This window comes from Artibeus jamaicensis, unplaced genomic scaffold (genome assembly GCF_021234435.1).
Source record: "Artibeus jamaicensis isolate MK-2021 breed Jamaican fruit bat unplaced genomic scaffold, CSHL_Jam_final contig_473, whole genome shotgun sequence".
Classification (NCBI taxonomy): domain Eukaryota; kingdom Metazoa; phylum Chordata; class Mammalia; order Chiroptera; family Phyllostomidae; genus Artibeus; species Artibeus jamaicensis.
In genome coordinates, this window is record NW_026521851.1 from 451,984 (window position 1) to 469,986 (window position 18,003).

An 18,003-nucleotide genomic window follows, 5' to 3' on the forward strand; every position below is an offset into this window, starting at 1 on the left:
TCAAGTCCCGTTCGCCTGAGGCCACAAACATTTCAGGTTTGTCTCCAGCCCACTGCAGACCGCGTTGTTTGGATGCTCGGCTGTGTCCTGGGGCCGCTAAGGAGCTGCGGGGTGGGAGCAAGTGCCAGCCCGGAGTCTGCTGGCTGAGATGGTGGTAGAAGTGGGGACGTGGCTGGGGTCTCGGCCCGATTGGCCCAGCTCTGAGGCCGCTGAGGACGGAGCTAAGGGGAGTCTGGAGAAGCCACCACCACCCCCGCCACCCCAAGATCGGCTCCCAGGCCTGTGCCCCCAACAGGGGAGTGATTTTGGTTTCTACAAACAACTCTGTGGCAGCCTTGGGAACCCCTCACAGCAGAGGCTTCGGGCCTGCGAGGTGGCGCCCTGCTCCCAGCCCGGCCTCCAGCGCGAGTCCCCTCCTCAGAGGCCGTCGGGCACCCTCTGTCCTCCAGCAGCCACCACCTGCTGCCCAGTGGTGGCCCTGGGCCTGCGCCGCTCACCTTCCCAGGCTCAGCGCCATCTCCGCTGTCACGCCCTGGGGGAGTCTCAGCCCCGTTGACAAAGAACCACAGGCAACAAACATTTATTTTCTCACAGACCTAGAGGCTGCAAGTTCACGATCAAGGTGCCAGCGAATCTGGTTTCTGGTGAGGAAACCAGATGATGGGGGTGGAAATGCAGACGGATCATGATTGGCACAAAGACTCATCGCGAGGTGATAGAAACGTTCCAAGACTGGGCAGTGGCGATGGCTTCACAATGCTGTAAATTTCCTAAAAATCGTGAAGTGTACTTCTCCTTAGACAAGTGAATGTTATGCTTATGAAAGTCAGCCTCAGAAGGAACTATAAAAACCACCATGCGCACCCTGCTGATGGACACGTCATTGGGAGGTGCCTCTCCGTTCCCCGTGCAGTGCTAGCTCCTCTGCTCTCGGGAGGGAGGGACACGCCAGCCCCAGGGTGGGTTGCGACCACAGCTCCAGGCCCCCTTCCCCGCCTCGGGCACGTGCTCGGTGCAGACCCCCCGGTCACTGTTTCACAGTCGCCAAGGGTCCACGTCTTCTCGGGCAACCTCAGAAAAGCAGCATGTGTGCTCTCCCGAAGCCCATGTTGTGGAGACTTTAAGTTGAGAGTAAATGATTTTCCAATTTTTCTTGCTTTCTCATATAATCGACTTTCACAAAATGAACACAAAAAGCACTCAATTTATCATTTTCCCGGGGAGAAGCAGAGGCTGGCTCATGAGACCAAGGACGTGCCTTGGTCCCGAATGACTCGGCCACGACACCAACCGCCAACTCACCTGTCGTGACCTGCAGCTTCCTTCCCCTGAGCAGACGCAGCCTGCAGGTACCTGTTCCGCTTGACCGAGGAGCATGGACGCTTTTAAATCCCCGGCAGGAGACAGGCATTGCATGGGGCTCTGCAGGTGGGGGGACTGAAATTGCCGACTCAGACACGGCTTAGGCTGGAAGCTGGCGCCCAGGCATGGTCACATCTCACTGTGCCATGGAGTGCACACTGGGCACGGGAGGATGCTCTTCCTACACACACACACACACACACACACACACACACCATCTCCAAAACGCTCCATGGAAGCAACTCAGGCCACAGCACGGTGGGGAGCCCGCCTGTCCCCCACGTTTCCCAGTGGTTAAGTGGTGGCACCAGAGCCTTCAGAGGCGGCAGCAGAAGGGAGGCGCTTGACTCCACAACCACAGACCTGTCGGCACAACCGGGGTTTCATCCAGTGCGTCGCTCCCAGAACCGCTGACTAAAGTGCCAGGTTAGAGTGGAAGGTACAAATATCGGGGTTGTGAGGGGAGGGCTATTGGGCGTGAGGGTGACAGACAGCATTTCTCCTCCCGTGGGGGTGGGCAAAGGGGCTGGGGCAGGGAGCGGGTGACGCTCACGCAGCAGCCACTGCTGCCATAAAGGAGGGGCACTCGTCAAACAGGAGTCGCTGGGCTTGCGACTTAGGAGGGGAGGGAAGAGAAACCAGACTTTCTTGCACTCGGAGATTTGGGAGGCTTTCGCGAAAGGAAACTGCCCCCTCAAAATTCATTCTCTCTACATCTGAGCACAAATTGGACAGCTAGCTCATTGCCAGAGACCCTGAGAGCGGTGCACATTGGGGGTGCACTTGCAGCATTTCAAACAGCGGAGAACAAACACATCTGCTCACCAAATTCATTGTCACTCTACACGTATTCTTCAGTTTTGTCTGTCACGGACGGTGGGGCGTGTGCTTTCTGAATACAGCAGGGCTGGCATTTGCGTTTGCTGCAGCCCCTTCGGCCAGCCTGGCTGAGTATCCGACGTGCTCCCTGTGTGAGCAGAGCAAGACAGGGCAGCGCCGTGGGCACTGCCGTGGGCGTGGGGTCTCGGTGTCTCCCTCCCTGCCCCTGAGCAGAGCACGTGTCTTCCCGACCCTGCACTCGGCTCCTCCTGTCGCCCAGAGCGCCTGTCCTGCAGGCCCGGGCCTCGCTCTGCCTTCTCTGCGCGTCTCCCAGTTGTCACCACAGCCCAGGCCGGTGACACGGTCTCGGGATTTCCAGGACAGTCCGACCTCTCCATTTTGCACGTAGCGGCCCTGTCGTCCTTTCCCAGGGCCGTGGGTGACCCCGAGACTGACGGTGAGCTCCTGAAGAACAGCGGTCCGCTTTTGTGTTTGTGGACCAGCCGCCTGCCTGCCTCTCGGCACAGGGCTCGCGCTTCCCGGGGACTTCCTAGACACTGAAAGACGCCGTGGTGCGGGGGCTGCGCCGCCCAGGGGAGGGGCAGTGCTCGCTGTCGTGCAGGAGGGTGCGTGAGTGCTGGGGAGACTTGGTGGGATCTGCACGCGTGTGTGTGTGTGTGTGTGTGTGTGTGTGTGTGTGTGGTGCAGACACGATGGAAGAGGAAACGCAGCAGAGTGTCGACAGCACTAAGATGACTAGAGATTGTTTTTATTTATGCTGTGCAGTGTTTTGGAGAGTATTTGTAAGGAATAGTTTTAGCCCTGGCTGGTGTGGCTCAGTGGTTGAGTGCCTGCCTGAGAACCAAAGGGCCGCTGGTTCGATCCCCAGTCAGGGCACGTGCCCGGGGGACCGGGTTGTGGGCCAGTCCCCAGTAGGGAGTGTGCAGGATGCAACCACACATGGATGTTTCTCTCCCTCTCTCTAAAAATAAATAAACATTTTTTAAAGAATATTTTTAGCTTACTTGAGGTAGATCTAGTTTAACAGAAGTGTCAGGAATGAGTAAAGTAATGAATTTGGTAAATGTTTGTTATTCTAAGAGGCCAAGGAGTAGAAAGTTTCCTGTGAGTGGGGTCGGGGCATCCGTGCCTCTCCGTGGGTTGACTGCAGCGTTTCGCGGTGAGCTCTCTGCAGCACACCAGTCCTGCCACAGGCGTCACGTCTACACTGCAGGGGAAGCGCCCCCCCCCCTGCCCCCCACAGCTGCTTTTCGGAAAATCACAGGTTCATTAGCCCTGAACATTCCCACAGCAAAGGAACCTGTCTCGGATGTACCTAGTGTTTTCCAGACTTTTCTGATCATGGAATTCTTTTTCTCATAATGCCTGTTCACTGCATTACACTTGGGAAATACTATGCTATCTTACTTTTAAATGATAGTGAAGGCTTTAGTTTTAAACGTCTTCATTTTGCTCCGGTGTTATTACTAGTCCCTGGGTAAATGACCCGGACTGAGTAGAGGTTCGAGAACTGCTTGTTCAATCCAGATCTGCAGGGGCCTTTTAACGAGACACGGCTACGTGATCTGGCGGTTTTCTCTTCCATCGTAACAGCGACGCAGCACCGGCCATCACTAAGTCCTTGAGTTTTAAGACTTCCTTTTCCCTAAGGAAGAGCCAAGTGGGAAAGTGTGATGTGCGCTGGACCTCACTCAGCCTCGTCCAGAGTCCAGTCTCAGCGGGACACTAGGACTGTGAAACCGCACTTGACTTTCTCCCGGGCTTTTCACCTCCACGGCTACCTTCCGGTGTGCATTGCCGACAGGAGGGCGTCAGTCGAGAAGCCTTCCTATCCCCCGAGGCTGCTTAGGAATGAGGATAGTGAAAGGCCACAGAGGATGACCCCAAGTGTCGGGTCACCGGCCTATAAACCGAAACTGGATTTGCCTTAAGTTGCGGGGATTCTGTCAACAGTTGAAACGCCCTGGTGGCTGCCAGCCTTTGTCCTTCTCTGCTTCTCCCTGCCCTGCAGCCCGTGACACAGACAGACAGACAGCCAGCATGCTGGCAGCCCAGGGAGGGGTTAAGCATTGGGTTCTCCAAGGGCTTCTGCACCAGGATCTCCACCTACGTGAAAAATAACAGGGGGTGGGAGGTGAAATGTTAAGGAAGGTGAGGAAGCACAACGTGGAGAGCGTGCGGAAGGACACTGCCCCTCCTGGACGAGCCTCTGGCGAAACGAGTCGTCCCGGGCTGGCAGTTAATGGAGTGGTAGCCAAAACCTGTGTAGGAGAGGATCTTGGATCAGGATTTTGCCCCGTAGAATGATTATGTGCCAGAAAGCATGAGATGGGAAATTTGGTTTAATGTGATTAAAGCTACTTAAGGTATTATGAAGATTAAACAAAATAGAGTGTGATTCACCCCGGCACACTTTGCGTCCCCCTCCTGGCCCCCCTACAGTGGGGCCAGCGTCTGAACGCGAGCGCCCCTGGTGCGGGTGCCGGGCCGCAGGGGAAGGGCGAGTCCCGTCTGCGCCGTCTGCATCTGCATCAGTCCGGCTACAGCTCCGTGCCCCCTGACTGACGTGCACACTGTGGCGAATGGAAACCCAACAGCGGGGAAGGACGCCTTTGCCACCTGCTCATGGTCTGCGGGAACAGTGCCGTCCAGCCGGGGTTGCAGAAGTCACACGCGCTGAAGGGCAGCGACCCTGGCCTTTCACAGGATGCCGCCCGAGGCTGTGGTTTTTAACTGGGGCGGAAGGCCACGGGCAGGAAGCCAGTCAGGGCAAATGAAGAGATAAGAGGGAAAAGTCCATTTCTGCCATACGTGCAGAATAAGACAAGAATCTTGGTGTCCGTGCTATTAAGTGATAGACAGGCAGCGGCTGCTGTCCCGGCCCCGGGAGCTTTCAGAGGTCAAGGCCTGGGGCTCCCTCAGGTGGGAATCCAGTCCCTGGAGCTGCCAGACTGCAGGATGCTGCTTCTGCGGTCGTGTATCCTGGGGAAGGGCTTCCCGAGGCTAGAAATGCAGATTCCGGCTCTGGGGTCTGGGGTTAGGCCTGAGATGGTGCATTTCCAATATGCTGGTGGGGGGGGAGCAGGTAAGAAAAGAAAACCAAAGAAAATCTCTTTAAGTGTTTTTTTAAGATTGTATTTATTTATTTATTTTTAAAGAGGGGAAGGGAGGGAGAAGGAGGGAGAGAAACATCAGCGTGTGGTTGCCTCTCACGTGCCCCCTACTGGGGACCTGGCCTGCAACCCAGGCACGTACCCTGACTGGGAATCAAACCTACAACTCTTGGTTCACAGGCCAGTGCTCAATCCACTGAGCCACACCAGCCAGGGCTCTTCTATTGAAGTCTTATTTCAGGAGGCTGCTAAAGCCCCTTCCCCATCCTCTCTCCACGGTGGCTGGCCGTGACCAAGGCAGTGGGGTGGGTGCCCTGGTCTCTAAGTTGTGTTTCAAGGAGCTACCTCCCACACCGTCCCCAGGGCAGTGGGTGCTCCATTCTGGGCCTGGGGAAGGTGTGGAGCCCGCTAACCTGACCACCCTCTCTTTGCAGGGGAGGAGCGCCCCCGGGACGGCCCGGGCCCCGCAGAGGCCTCGGCGGGGGCAGAGGCCGGGCGGGCAAGCCGCCGCTGCTGCAGGGACTCCGGGCCGCGACTCCGAAAGCTGGCCTGGGGCCTGGCGGTGGTGCTGTGCGTGTGCGCCTCCTGGGCCGGCGCCACGCAGCTCGCCAAGCTGACCTTCCGCACCTTCGACGCGCCCTTCACCCTGACCTGGTTCGCCACCACCTGGAACTGTTTGTTCTTCCTGCTGTACTACGCAGGCCACGTGTGCAAGGCCGCGGAGAGGCAGTCGGTGCAGCAGCGGTACAGGTAGGCCTCCCCGGGTTCCCCGGGCTGCGCCGCTCTCCCAGGGCCGGTGCTCCTGGCGCAGGCTCTGGGACAGGCCAAGGGGACAGTGTCGACAAGTCACAGCGGTACCTGATGTCTTAGTAGGACAGGATCCAAATTCTCTCTCCCTGCAGAGGGCTCAACAGCTGCTCCTCCGCCCTCGATCCCTTCCTTTATATGCAATAGAAGGTGGCATCTTCCAGAATGGCCTCTGGCAGGTCCCCGGAAAGGGCGGCAGCAGGGAGCTCAGTGGCCCCATCACCCTTCTCGGGCTGGGGATGGGTGGAGCCGGGTGACCCTTTGCGGGTGTGGCTGCAGGGTCTGAGCTCCTGGCCACGTGGCTGTGAAAACCAGAGGTGTGTCTGGGCTGGGCCGACTTCACCTTCTCACGTGGAGTCCAAACACTGGTTTGGTGTCCCTTTCAAAAGGAGGCCGGAAACTGGGCCCCAGCCCTTCGCCTCCCCCGCCCTCCTCCGGAGTCACGCTGTTGGGGCTGGACCCTGTTCCTCCCCGGGGCCCGTCACTGGGGCTCACGGCGGCCCAAAGTGGAGGCCCTCCCTGGGCGACACAGCTTCCTGGGGCCCCAAGCAGATCTCCTGAGAAGAACACAAAGCCAGGAAGCGCGCTGGCCGAGGTGACCAGGCAGGCCCTGGAAACTCACCTCTCGTTAGGCCCAGCGTGGGAAAACCTGTGAAAGTTGAAGGCTCCGCACCTCGGCCCCACTGCCCTCTCTCACTTTGCTGCCCCCCCGAACCAAACACGCACCCTCCACTGTCACATGTCCCTTCTCCCATCTTCCTCAAACCAAACTGTGCTCTGAACTCGCCCTCCGAAGTCACAGGGTAACTAAGCATGTTGCTGGGTCCCAGGAGTGGGGGGTCTGGGAAGGGCGGTCTGGACTCAGCTCCGAAACTTTCCGAAACTCTCCAAAACACGGCCTGTGCAGCATGAACGTCTAGGGCGTGTGGAGGGAATCTGGACCCGCCTCTTTGGGAGGCCTGGGGGACTTCTGCTTCTGGAGGAAGTGCCGTCAGGCAGCTCGGCTGAGTCACGGGCCAGCCTCACGTGCCCCCTTAGTGCAAAGGACTCGGAGCAACTTCCGGAGACAAGGCACACAGGAGCCTGGAACTGGACCGGAACCCAGGCCTGGGCAGGCTCGGCGTTGACTTAGCCAGAAGGTGCTGAAGAGGTGCTCACTGCACCTCCCTGGACAGCAGCCCAGCGAAGTCTGAAACAATCTGCTAGAACCTTCCAGAGGGCCCAGATCATCCTCAGGCAAGAGAGAACCAAGGGCCTGCTCTTAGTCACAGAGAAAAACAGTCAGTCAACGGCACATTGGACAGTTACGTAGCCCTGAGCGAGTCTCATTTGTAATCGGGAGTGTGGCCCTTCTCTGCCCTGACGGGGCTCCCGGGCAGTGTGTGTGCCTGTTCTCCAGGGAGACTGATGAGGGGAAGGAGCAGCTGCTCCTCCCCTGCTCCCTGCACACCTGCTGCCTGCCAGAGAGCCTTCCCAAAGGACGGTGCCCGCGGCTGTCCCGAACACGTGTCCTGAACATGACCGTCACTTCCCGCAGGACAAGACAGCGCTGCTGGCCACACAGGGCAGCCCCAGACCACTGTGCTGGAACAATGCAGAATGAAAACACAAAAGGTCCCGGAAGCTGGTTAGTTAAACTTAGAAAGGTATCAACTCCTGACTTTAGCACATGTGTATGCCCATCCTATAAAAAGTGTCTACTGGGGGGGAGCATCAAGACAGGCCGACGGTGACTTCAGTGACTCCTGGTCAGCTGCAGAACAGTGGAGGGCAGCTGGGGGTCATCGTCATCGTCGTAACTCAATTAGCGAAGCCAATGAAGACCTTGCCCAGTTTCTGTGATAGAGCTTAGCTCCGCCTCTTTAAAACCCCTCTGTGGCAGGAAGCAGTGTGAGGCCCGTGGCTGAGCAGGGCTGCGGGTCCACAGCCCTGCTGGGCGTTTCAGCTGAGTCATGCCCCCCTGGAGGGTGGAGGGCGACTGTCTCCCACAAAAAGGAGAGAGAAGTTCTCACGTCGCAGGCTTAGGAAGTCACGGCTCTGTCCGTGACCAAACTGAGCGCTCTTTAAACCGACAGGAGGATTCCCAGACAGCAAGGAAAATGAAATCCCATCTTTCACTTTTCTGTTTGGTCAAAATTAAGGCCAGAGCGGGGAAGATCTGGAGTCAGCCAAGGACATGTGCCCTGGCTGCAAGTGCTCCGGCAGGGAGCTGGGGCGGGGAGTGGGGAGGACAAAGGTGGGACCTTCCTCCCAGAGAGGGACGCTGGGCAGGCACACCGGCCTTCCTCGTGGTCATCAGGGAGCGACCAGATGGACGTTACTTCTCTCCGCGCCCTCCCTGCCGACTTTGCCAGCAGCCTGTGCAGAGAGCAGAGAGCAGAAAGCAGGTGTGTGCTGCCCAGCAGCACAGAGCCCCTCGCGCTGCACCCCTGTGGGCCACCCAGACCTTGACGGAGGGCCGACCCCGAATCCCTAGGTCCTAAGATTCTTCCTTAACCAGCCTCTGGGGTGCGGGCGCTACTGGCTTGTGAGCCGCCTTTTACCATGAAGGCTTTGGAGCTGTTGAGTCTCGGCCGCAGGTTTTAAAATGCAGGTGTAGGGAGCAGGATTCACCGTACTGGGTAGAAGTGAAAAGTGACTTGCTGGGGACCCTGAGGTTGTTGGAGCCCTGGTCCTCCGCCACATGGGGGGGGGGGGTGTCTGGGCTCCTCCGGTGCTCGTGTGTATGTGGAAAGTGAGGGTCCTGCACCGCCTTGCATGAAAGGTTCTTGTGTGATTGGATGCGCCACCACGTACGTGCATGCTCCATAAACCACGAAATGCCTTAAAGACGGGAGGAGCCACCACTGTGCTGTGACCTCCTCTGTAGGGGACACCAAAGGACGTACCCGTGCCTGGGTCATCAGCAGCCCCGTGGTGGATCTCCGAGGAGCACTGACCCCTGAGGCATCAACATGAGGCCCTGCGAATGGACAGGGCCCCCTAGTACTGCCTTCTTGTGGCCAGGCGCCAAGATCGGGCGCCACAGTGGAGAATCAGAGTGTGGATGTGAAAGCCCAGCCCAGCTGTCCTGGGTGGTCCCCCACTGAGCACTCAAATCATCCTGGAGAAACTCAAGATTCCCCCTTCTCTCGATGATCAACACCGCACCCCTACCTTCCCTGTCCTGGTGACAGCTGGCCCCAGGGACGCCCCAAGGAATCACCCATGCTCAGGACCAGGGAGGGCCCTGGCCACAGGGATGCATGTGGGTGTCCTGCACACGGCAGACGTGACCTGAAGGGGCTCAGCTCCCAGAAGTCTCCCGCACAGCTGGGCCCCAGGGGGAGGCGCTGGAAGGGGCTGTTCAGGGCAGGACAGGTGAAACCGCAGGCAGCCTCTGACCCTGGGGCAGGAAGGCGGCCGCTCACTTCTGGGGGGAGGGGTGGCCACGGCTGGTAGGAAGCAGCCCCCAGCACGTTGGAGCACTTGCCTTGTCTGAGGTCTTCCAGCAACTTCAGCCAGTGGTGACCCCTTTTCATAAGCAAATGCTGGACCTTCTGCTGCTGTGCAGCTGCCAGAAAAAGTGAGCACATCAGTGGGGACCGGAGTCTCCGCCTCCTGTACCAGTTTCAGCCTCCCAAACGCCAGCTGGTTAGTTCTGCCCGGAAATGCTGAGAAGCATCTGAACCGAGAAGCGGGGAGGGTGGTCTTGGTGCCTCCCATCTTAACTTCTGTGTGTGCACGTGTGTGTGCACGCTTATGCGTAGGCTCCTGTGCCCTGTGTGTACGCCCGTGTGTGCGTGTGCACATGTGCGCGTGCACCCGCACACACTTACCTGGAGCCGCAGGGCCTCCTGCAGCTGTACCGTTGGAAGTCTAAAGAGCAGGGTGAGCCAGGCGATTGTATTCTGCAGATTTGTTCTTCCTGGAGATGTTATCGGGCCTCTTTTCTGGGCAGGGCACGGGAGACACAATTAGAGGTGGTCCCTGTCCTGTCCCAAGGAGCACAGCCCAGCAGGGGAGTCAGGGAGGCAAAGGAGGTCAGGGTTGTGCAGGGCTGGGGGAGGGTCCGGGTATGCAGTGCCATCAGGGTGGGGCATTCTTTGGGGAAATGGCCAAGGAGCAGTCCCTTTACAGACGAGCATTCGGTCCTCAGGGTGCCGAGTCCTGGACAAGCAGAGCAGCAGGGGACAGAGGTGTGGCTCCCCAGGGGGCTGTGACTCAGGGCAGGGGGTGGGGCGAGGGGACAGAGAAGACCGGGCAGTTGGACAGGAGTGGCCCCTGTGAGCCTCACGCCTGCAGAGAGGCCTGACCGCTGGCGTGCGAGTCCTGTCGAGGCGTCCGGGTGGAGCAGAGCAGCCATCGGCCTTCAGAAACACCAGGCACTGCCGCTCTGGAGGCCTGAGGACGGGAGGGGCTCTAAGGGGCGGGCGGTGGCAGGCTGGCTCCCAGCTCGGTGCCCAGACAGGGCCCAGCAGGCCTTCGGAGGGGAGGGGGCGTCAGACTGAGGCCGGGAAGGGCCAGGGCGCAGGAGCGCCAGGCCGGGCCTTTGTTCCCTAAGCTGGGGACAGACGTGGGAGGCAGTCGGAGCTGCGTTCAGAGGCAGGACACAGAGAGCTTTCCATGACGGTCACGGAGTGTGTTCCCCTTTCTCGGCACAGGCGCACCGGCACTCAGCGTCTACACGTGTGCTGTCGTCGTCATTGTCGTCCTTGTCATTATTGTTTGTTGTCATCGTTGTCATCGTCATGGTTGCTGTCATCGTTGTCATCATTGTTGTCATTGTCAACATCGTTGTCATAGTTGTCATCATTGTTGTCATTGTTGCCACCATCATCGTTCCCATCATTGTCATTGCCATTGTTTGTTGTCGCCATTGTTCTCATTGTTGTATGTTGTCGCTGTTGTTGTTGTCATTGTCATCGTCATTGTCGTAGTTTGGGGGCGGGGCACCTCGTTCCTGAGCAGTAGCAGGAACTCGGGCCAGAAACCTTGAAGCATCACAAAGCTGGTCCGTGGCTTTGACTTGCAGCTTCTCCGTCAGCCACAGCACAACCTTGTGTCAGTGAAAAGCCTCTCGGTCGCCATGTTCTCGCCAAACCCCAGCGTTCTGTAACGAGGCGGAGACCTTCCCTCCACAGACGGTGGCGGGTGTCTGTCAGGCCTGTGGGGAACGCTGACGCATCGCCAAGGCAGCCCTAGTCAGCGCCGCCGCTGCCACACGTCCTGGCCTTTCTGACCCTGAGCTCCGACCCCCTCTGACCTGCTGCTCCCTCCATAGCTCCTCACAGGGCGGGGCCCCTTGGCAGGAAGCGAGGAGGCGGCAGCACTGGGTCCAGGAGGGTGGGCATATTCATTAACTCTGCAGCGTTGGCCGGGGTTGTCCAAGGGTTGGGCACTCTCCCAGGTGCAAGGGACACAGCTGCGACCAGCACAAGTGAAAGTCCCTGCCTTTGTGCGGCCACAGGGAAAGAGGAGGCTGGACTGGCACCCTCGGGCCAGTCCTCCCCCCCCCCCCGCTACCTGTACCGCCCCCCGAAGGTCTGGGGCCGCGTGGGCTGGGGATCAGCACCGAGCATCCCTGGGAAACTTCAGATGTGGTCTCTAGCCCAGGCCAGCATAGCCTAAGAGAGACCCCAGCTCTTGGTGGGTCCCCGTGTCTGGGAACTGGTGGCCCTGACCGTGAGAAGCTGTCAGTCCCTGGAAGTGCCGGTCGCCTTGATGGCCGCACCCATTCCATCTACCTGAGGTGGTCGCAAGAGACAAGTCACACCGGCCGGAATAGACTGCCTCTTCTGATGCTTGTGCATATCCTGTCCTTGTACTTTCTGGGCCTTTTTCAATAGAATTATTGTAATTACATTTGCCTCCCTGGCTGTTTTCCACTCTAAGTGGAGCAGAAACAAAATGATTTATGTATTTAATGTAACATTTAGGAGTACACTGGGATCCTTTCTTGCGTCTAAGTGCCTCGCTTTATGACACGTTTAATGAGTTACTCTCGATCACACATACATCATTAATTTATAACAAAATAAATTAAAAGCACTGGAAGCTACAGGTCCCCTGCCGTTGGAACACGTCATTAGTACCATTTTGCGGCATCATTTTGCTCCATGTTTCTCTGGAGTTGGGGGAGGATAGGGTTTTTTTCAGAGAAAGGTTTTAAGTGCTCCCAGCAGAATGGGGACGGGCTCGTTAATATTTTATTATGAATTACTGTTGGGGAGTTGGGTTTTGTAAACGTGTTTTGGTTATCTTTAAGCATCTATCTGGTTTTATGAAGGTTGGGTGAATGCTGGCGTGTTTAAGCCCAGCTCCGAGAGGCGCTCGTTTCTGGGGAAGATGTTTTCTCCCGCGTGGGGATCGGAGAGAATGACACAGTGGCCTGAGGGACAGCGGTGCCTGTGCGTTTTGCAAAGCCCTTTTTGGGAGCATGCGAGGCTGCACAGATCTTCCTCAGAGAGGAGGGACAGAGCCACGTTGGGTTCCTGGCCACGCCCCCAGCTCATGGGAGTCCTAACCAAGCCCCCGGTCTCTCTGAGACCCCAGCCCTCCTGCCCTGTGTGGGCTCGTGACGGAGATCGGACATATCTCTCAGCCGGCCTTCTAAGCTGGGCCAGGCAGCTTCTCTCCGACGAGGCACGTGTCCGTCAGGGCAGACCAGGAGCAGGGGCGTTTCCCACCTGCCTCTTCCCTGCTCCTCCAGCTGCAGACACGGGGTTTCCAGGACCCGCAGGAAAGAGCCTCACCCAGAACGAGGAGAAGCACCACAGGGTGACAACAAGCCAACTGTCTTCCAACCGCACTTCTGCGCCCACCTCTGAATCAAGGGACTGACCCAGCAGTCGGCCTTATGCTCAGTAACACGGTCCCCAGGCCAGGCTGCCACACCAGCCCATGGGGTCAAAGTTCACCCGAAAATCTACGTCTCCAAACACGTGCCCTTGGACATCCTCACCTGCCCAGAGCTTCCAGGTGGCTTCATGTTTGTTCTGAATGTAAGGAGAAAGTTAAAAAGTGTATCTGGACCGAAAATGGCAGCCCGTAAACACAAGGACAGGGACCATGTCTGTCACACTCCCCTGCGAGTCCCTGACCCAGTTCCTGGAACAGCACGCTCCAGGTGGGGGCTCCCTGGGTCATCGCGTCGGTATTGTCATCCTCACTGTCACGGCAGAGGCGCGCTCCGAGGGGCCAGCCCTGGAAGAGACCCCACCCTCCACTGCCGTCCAGAACGCTGAACGGATCCGATTCTGAAAGAGTGCTTCAGCCATAAAGCAGTTTTAGAAAAGAAGTGTTCGGTTATCAGACATTTGGGGAAACTGGCCAGGTCTGAAGTCAGTGGACCCGCTCAGGGGACACCCCTTCTGCTGTCTGGCTGAAGGCGGCCCAAGCACCCAGCTTGAGAAGGCCAGTGCAGTGTCAAAGTGGCTGGAACATCGCCCTCTCCTGACAGGGCAGCCTCGCAGCAGCCCAGAGCGAAAGAATTTATGGGGTTTCAGCCTCTGAGGTCTTAAAGAGTCTTGCAATCACTCATCCTACTATGAGATTTGAGATTTTACATCTGTTCTGATTGCTGTCGCTGTTTAACAAGCAGCCCCAAAGTTCCTGGCAGGAACACCCCTTTTGTTGTGACCCGGGACTGTGTGGCTCAGGAATCCCCACAGGGCCTCAGGGATGGCCTGTCTCTGCTGCACAGAGCCAGGAGCGCCCCCCTGGGGCAGGGGGAGGGTGTGTTTGCTGGATGGGACCACACGACTACTGGGGGCCACAACCATTGGGGAGTCTCCCCTGGTTGTCCACTGTCACCTACTGGCTTGGCAGGGGCCTCTGAGGGTGGCCTGGGCCACCTGGTGGCCCAGGGTGGTCAGGCTGCTGTCTGGAGGGTGAGGGGCCCCAGGGTGCATGTCTCAGTTGGCACGCGCCTTGCTCCTTCCAGGACCCAGCCTCAGAGTCACCAGTGACAGCCACTGGCCTCTTCCTGTCCAACCCACCCGGTTTCCAGGGGGACATAGACACCCCCTCATGGGAGGGTGGGAAGACCCCTGGAGGATGGGGCCGGGCAGTGAGGGGTGCTGTTTCCACCACCTTTCCACCTTGTGGAAAATACAATCTACTACAGCCGCTACAGCAAACAGGGTGAGTGAGGGGTGTGGCTGTCAGGCTGTGTCCCCGGGCCACAGGCAGCGGCGGGCACCGGAGGCCGGGGGCCAGGAGGCAGGGGCTCTGGCAGCCCTGGAGGACAGTTCTGACCAGGAAGCAGCGGGTCCTCAGGGCACCGTCTCTGTGCCGCCCCGGGGCACATGGTCAGAGCCCTGGCTTCTCCGGAAGGCGGTGGGTGTGGGCCAGCTCACCTTCCAGCCATCTGGACACCAGCGGGGCTCCAGGCCCCGGCTCCGCCCGCGCCCTGTGCGGATGCCTCCGCCGTGGCCTTTCTCGGAGAAGCAGGGCCCTTAGCAGCAGGGCAGAAAATAGCGTCAGCCTGGAGGACAGTGCCGGTGAGGATAAATGAGGCAGCGCAGCCGCGCTCTGGAACAGGCAGGTGACAAGGACAGAAGCCCGAGGTGTGCGCAGTCTGGGAGCTCCCTGACGCTTTTCTGTGGGCCGATTGTCCCCTCTAAGTGTGTGGGCTCGTTTGGAGAGATGATGCCAGAGGGCCGCGGTGCCACGAGCCACGCAGCCACCCCGCCACCCCAGGCACACCCTCGCATGCACTGCCTGCCAGGAGACCCGCCTCCACGCAGCACGTGGAAGGCGGAAACCGCCCTCTGTGGAGCTAAGAGAAGAGAAGCTGCTTCCAGAAGTGGCAGGGACAGCAGGACAGCGTGTCCCCGTGGCTCTGTGGATTGAGCTCTGTGAGAACAGGGGCCTTTGTTGGCTGCCGTGGGTGTTCAGGTCTGGTGTGTGGGTGCACGAGAAGGTCCGACGGCGCCGCAGTAGGGGCCGGGGCAGGGCGCCCGAGAGGCGACAGGCGCGGCAGGTTGTGCTGTCTCCCTGGGGCACCCGCCACAGCCGGGCCCCAGACCTGGCAGCAGCTCCCGGAGCGGGGAATCCAGGTGGAAATGCAACAGGGGCAGGGCCAGCAGCCACTTCCTGAGCATTTCCAGGGCCCCATGCGGGGAACAGAAAAGAGGGAGAGAGAAATGGAACCAGGGTTTCAGCGGTCTCGTTGGAGGGGTTGGTTAGCTGGTTGATTGGTGCGTTGGCTCGGTTGCTCGGTTGGCTGGTTAGTTGTCGGCTTGGGGTGTTTCACAGGGAAACACTGCGCAGAAAAACGATTCACGAGCTGCTCTGGCTTTGTCCCGGAGGCACCGGTCTGTCCCAGCCATGTGTCTCTTCCTCTGGATCAGACTCTAAGGCCTGAAATGGAAGTCCCCACCTGCTGGAGGCACCATGGCCCAGCTACCAGATCCTGGTCTTTGCTGCCACTTTGGTGACAGAAGTCGGCCCACACCCTCTGCCCTTCCAGAGTCCGGCCCCCACCCCGAGTGGGGCCAGGGGAAGACATCACCTGGGTGGCCATAGCGTGGACTCGCAGGTCCGGGTGCGGGGTAGTCTGGTCTCTCCTGATGGAATCACGTGTTTGCGCTTGTAGCAGGAGGCAGGCTTCGAGGCCACTGCTGCAGGTAAGTCTTAGGGAGCGTGCCCGGAAAGAAGCAGGCCGTCCCTGTGAGTGAGTCACGATCTCCTAAGTCCCTGCAGGAAACTGCCGACAGCCGTGGGGCACTGTGCACCCCTGGGAGCGGCAGGGCCCAGGCGGGGGGGGGGTCCCAGTCTCCTCCACCTTCTGGCTCTGCCTGCTGCCCTCCTAAGAGACCTGGGCTTCCCCTCACACAGGGAGGCCCACCCTCACCACCAGCTCCAGGTGCGAAGACCCACCCCTTCCCCTCGGCTTCCCTCTCCTTCTTTGTGTATTTCTAGCTACTACCTAGCATTTCCTCCATCCCACACTGAAGCTTCCTTCCCCCAATGAGACAGAGGGAGCTCTCACGTCCGTTCCCTTCTCCTGCATCAGGGCGGCCCACCACCTACACGTGTCATTCTGCTGGGGACCCGTCAGGCAGGGAAGGTGTCTGCTCGCAGCCTCTCGGTTCTTAGCAGATTCTTCTGGTCTCACCTCCTGTGGCGAATTTGGCAGCCATTTCAGTGGGGGGCCTTGGGCCCTCCCCCATCCACGTTCCTGCCTAATGCGTCCTGGCGTGGCATGGAGGTCACAGTCTCGGGGTCACCCCAACTGTCTGCTGGGGGTTGGGGCCGCAAGTCCGTGGAAGGGGACACGGACAACCCCGCCCCCAGCCAGGGCCCGAGCTGGTCAGATCAGTTTGTGAAATGCCTGCGTTTGACTGCAGAACCTCCTGGTCTCCAAAGCGTGGACGTGCCCGGGGGCAGGGAACACAGGGTGTCCCCGGCAGAGTGAGTCAAAGCGCCCGCGTCCCACTGCCTGTCACTCAGGGGCTGGCGTTCTTGGAAGCGTGTGTTGGAAGGTGATAATTAATTATTCCAAATAAAAGAAGTACATGGCCCCTAAGCTGAAAGGAGATTCGTCACAGGGCAGTTGGTGAGCCTGGGGGTAGAACCCAGGAGAGCATTTGGCTGGGACAGAAGCCAGAGGAGCATGGGGGGGCTCGGCCAGTTCCCCCTGGAGAGGCCTGGGCACGCACCTCGCTTCACACAGGAGACGGTGCCGGCCAGCTGCAGGGGGCACGGAGGGTCGGTGGGCTGTTCCAGCCTCTGGCCCTGCGGTGCCTCGTTAAGCTGCGCTTCAGGCCCCCGATGAGTGAGCGGCCTTCTTCAGGGGCGTTGCCTTGCTCGGGAGGCTGAGGAAAGAAGTAAGAGCGGTGCTACTTACCACTAAGGAAAACGGCTCGGTGACTGAAGGGTACAGGGACCCGGGAGGGGTGACGATTCATCCTGAAGTGTGAGGGAGAGAAGCGTGTGTTCGGGGGGCATGGGGAGACCCTAAGGAGTCACTCGAGTTTGGTCCTCTGGCCCCGCAGGCCGGCAGTGGGGGCACCAGCCACAGAGAAACCATGTGAAAGAGAAGAGCCCATTTACAAGCTCAACAAAAACCATTTAAAATCCCTAGTAATAAACATAACAAGACTTTATAGGGCTGCTATGAAGAGAACATTAAACTCCTCGGACTCAACAACATAAAAACGTCAGGCCTCCTCCCCACGTTCATTTCTGGACTTAATGCTGTCCCGATGGGGACACCAAAAGGTTTGCTTTAGGAAGTGGGCGGGAAAAGCCCGAAACGCAGAAGCAGAGTTGCTGCAGGGAACTACCGACCGGAGGTTAAACTCGCCGGGCAGCCTCCGGGTGAAGCTGCGTGCGGCCGGGTGTCATAGGCTCCCGTAAGACGGCACAGAGCTGGGACACGCGTCCCTGAGACAGACTGCTTGGTGGGTGACACATTTGGTGTCTCCCGTAGTGAGGGAAGGGGGCTGTTTCGTAAGCGATGCCGAGACAACTGGGAAGCCATCTAGGAGAAAAAATAAATTTGACTCATGCCTCCTACTCTAAGCCTACATAAATGCAAATGGAATTTTGGTGTAAAACCAGACATTTTATGAGTACGAGATAAAACCATGGGATAACTCATTTTCATTTATTTTTTATCCTCACCTGGAGACTTTTTTCCCATTGCTTTAGAGAGAGGAGGAGAGAAAGAGAGAGACATCGATTGATTGTTGTCTTCCATGTGCCCTAACCAGGAATCGAACCCATGACCTCTTGGTCTGCTGGATGATGCACCAACCAACTGAGCCACACCAGCCAGGGCAAAACCTGGGGTAATTCTTTTATTACCTTCTTTTTGTTGCCTTTCTTACAATGATACAATGTCTAAAAACTTTTTAATTTAGTAAATTACAAATTAAACTATACTTTTTAA

General features: G+C 58.3%; 1 protein-coding gene across 1 annotated transcript in view; it reads left to right on the plus strand.

The window, feature by feature from the left end:
* SLC35F3 (solute carrier family 35 member F3) overlaps positions 1 to 18,003 on the plus strand; it is a 240,578-nt gene that overhangs the window by 172,923 nt on the left and 49,652 nt on the right. The window contains exon 3 of the mRNA XM_037136763.2: positions 5,750 to 6,065. Coding sequence (XP_036992658.2) covers positions 5,750 to 6,065 — 316 coding nt within the window. The remainder of the gene's footprint in view (positions 1 to 5,749; positions 6,066 to 18,003) is intronic.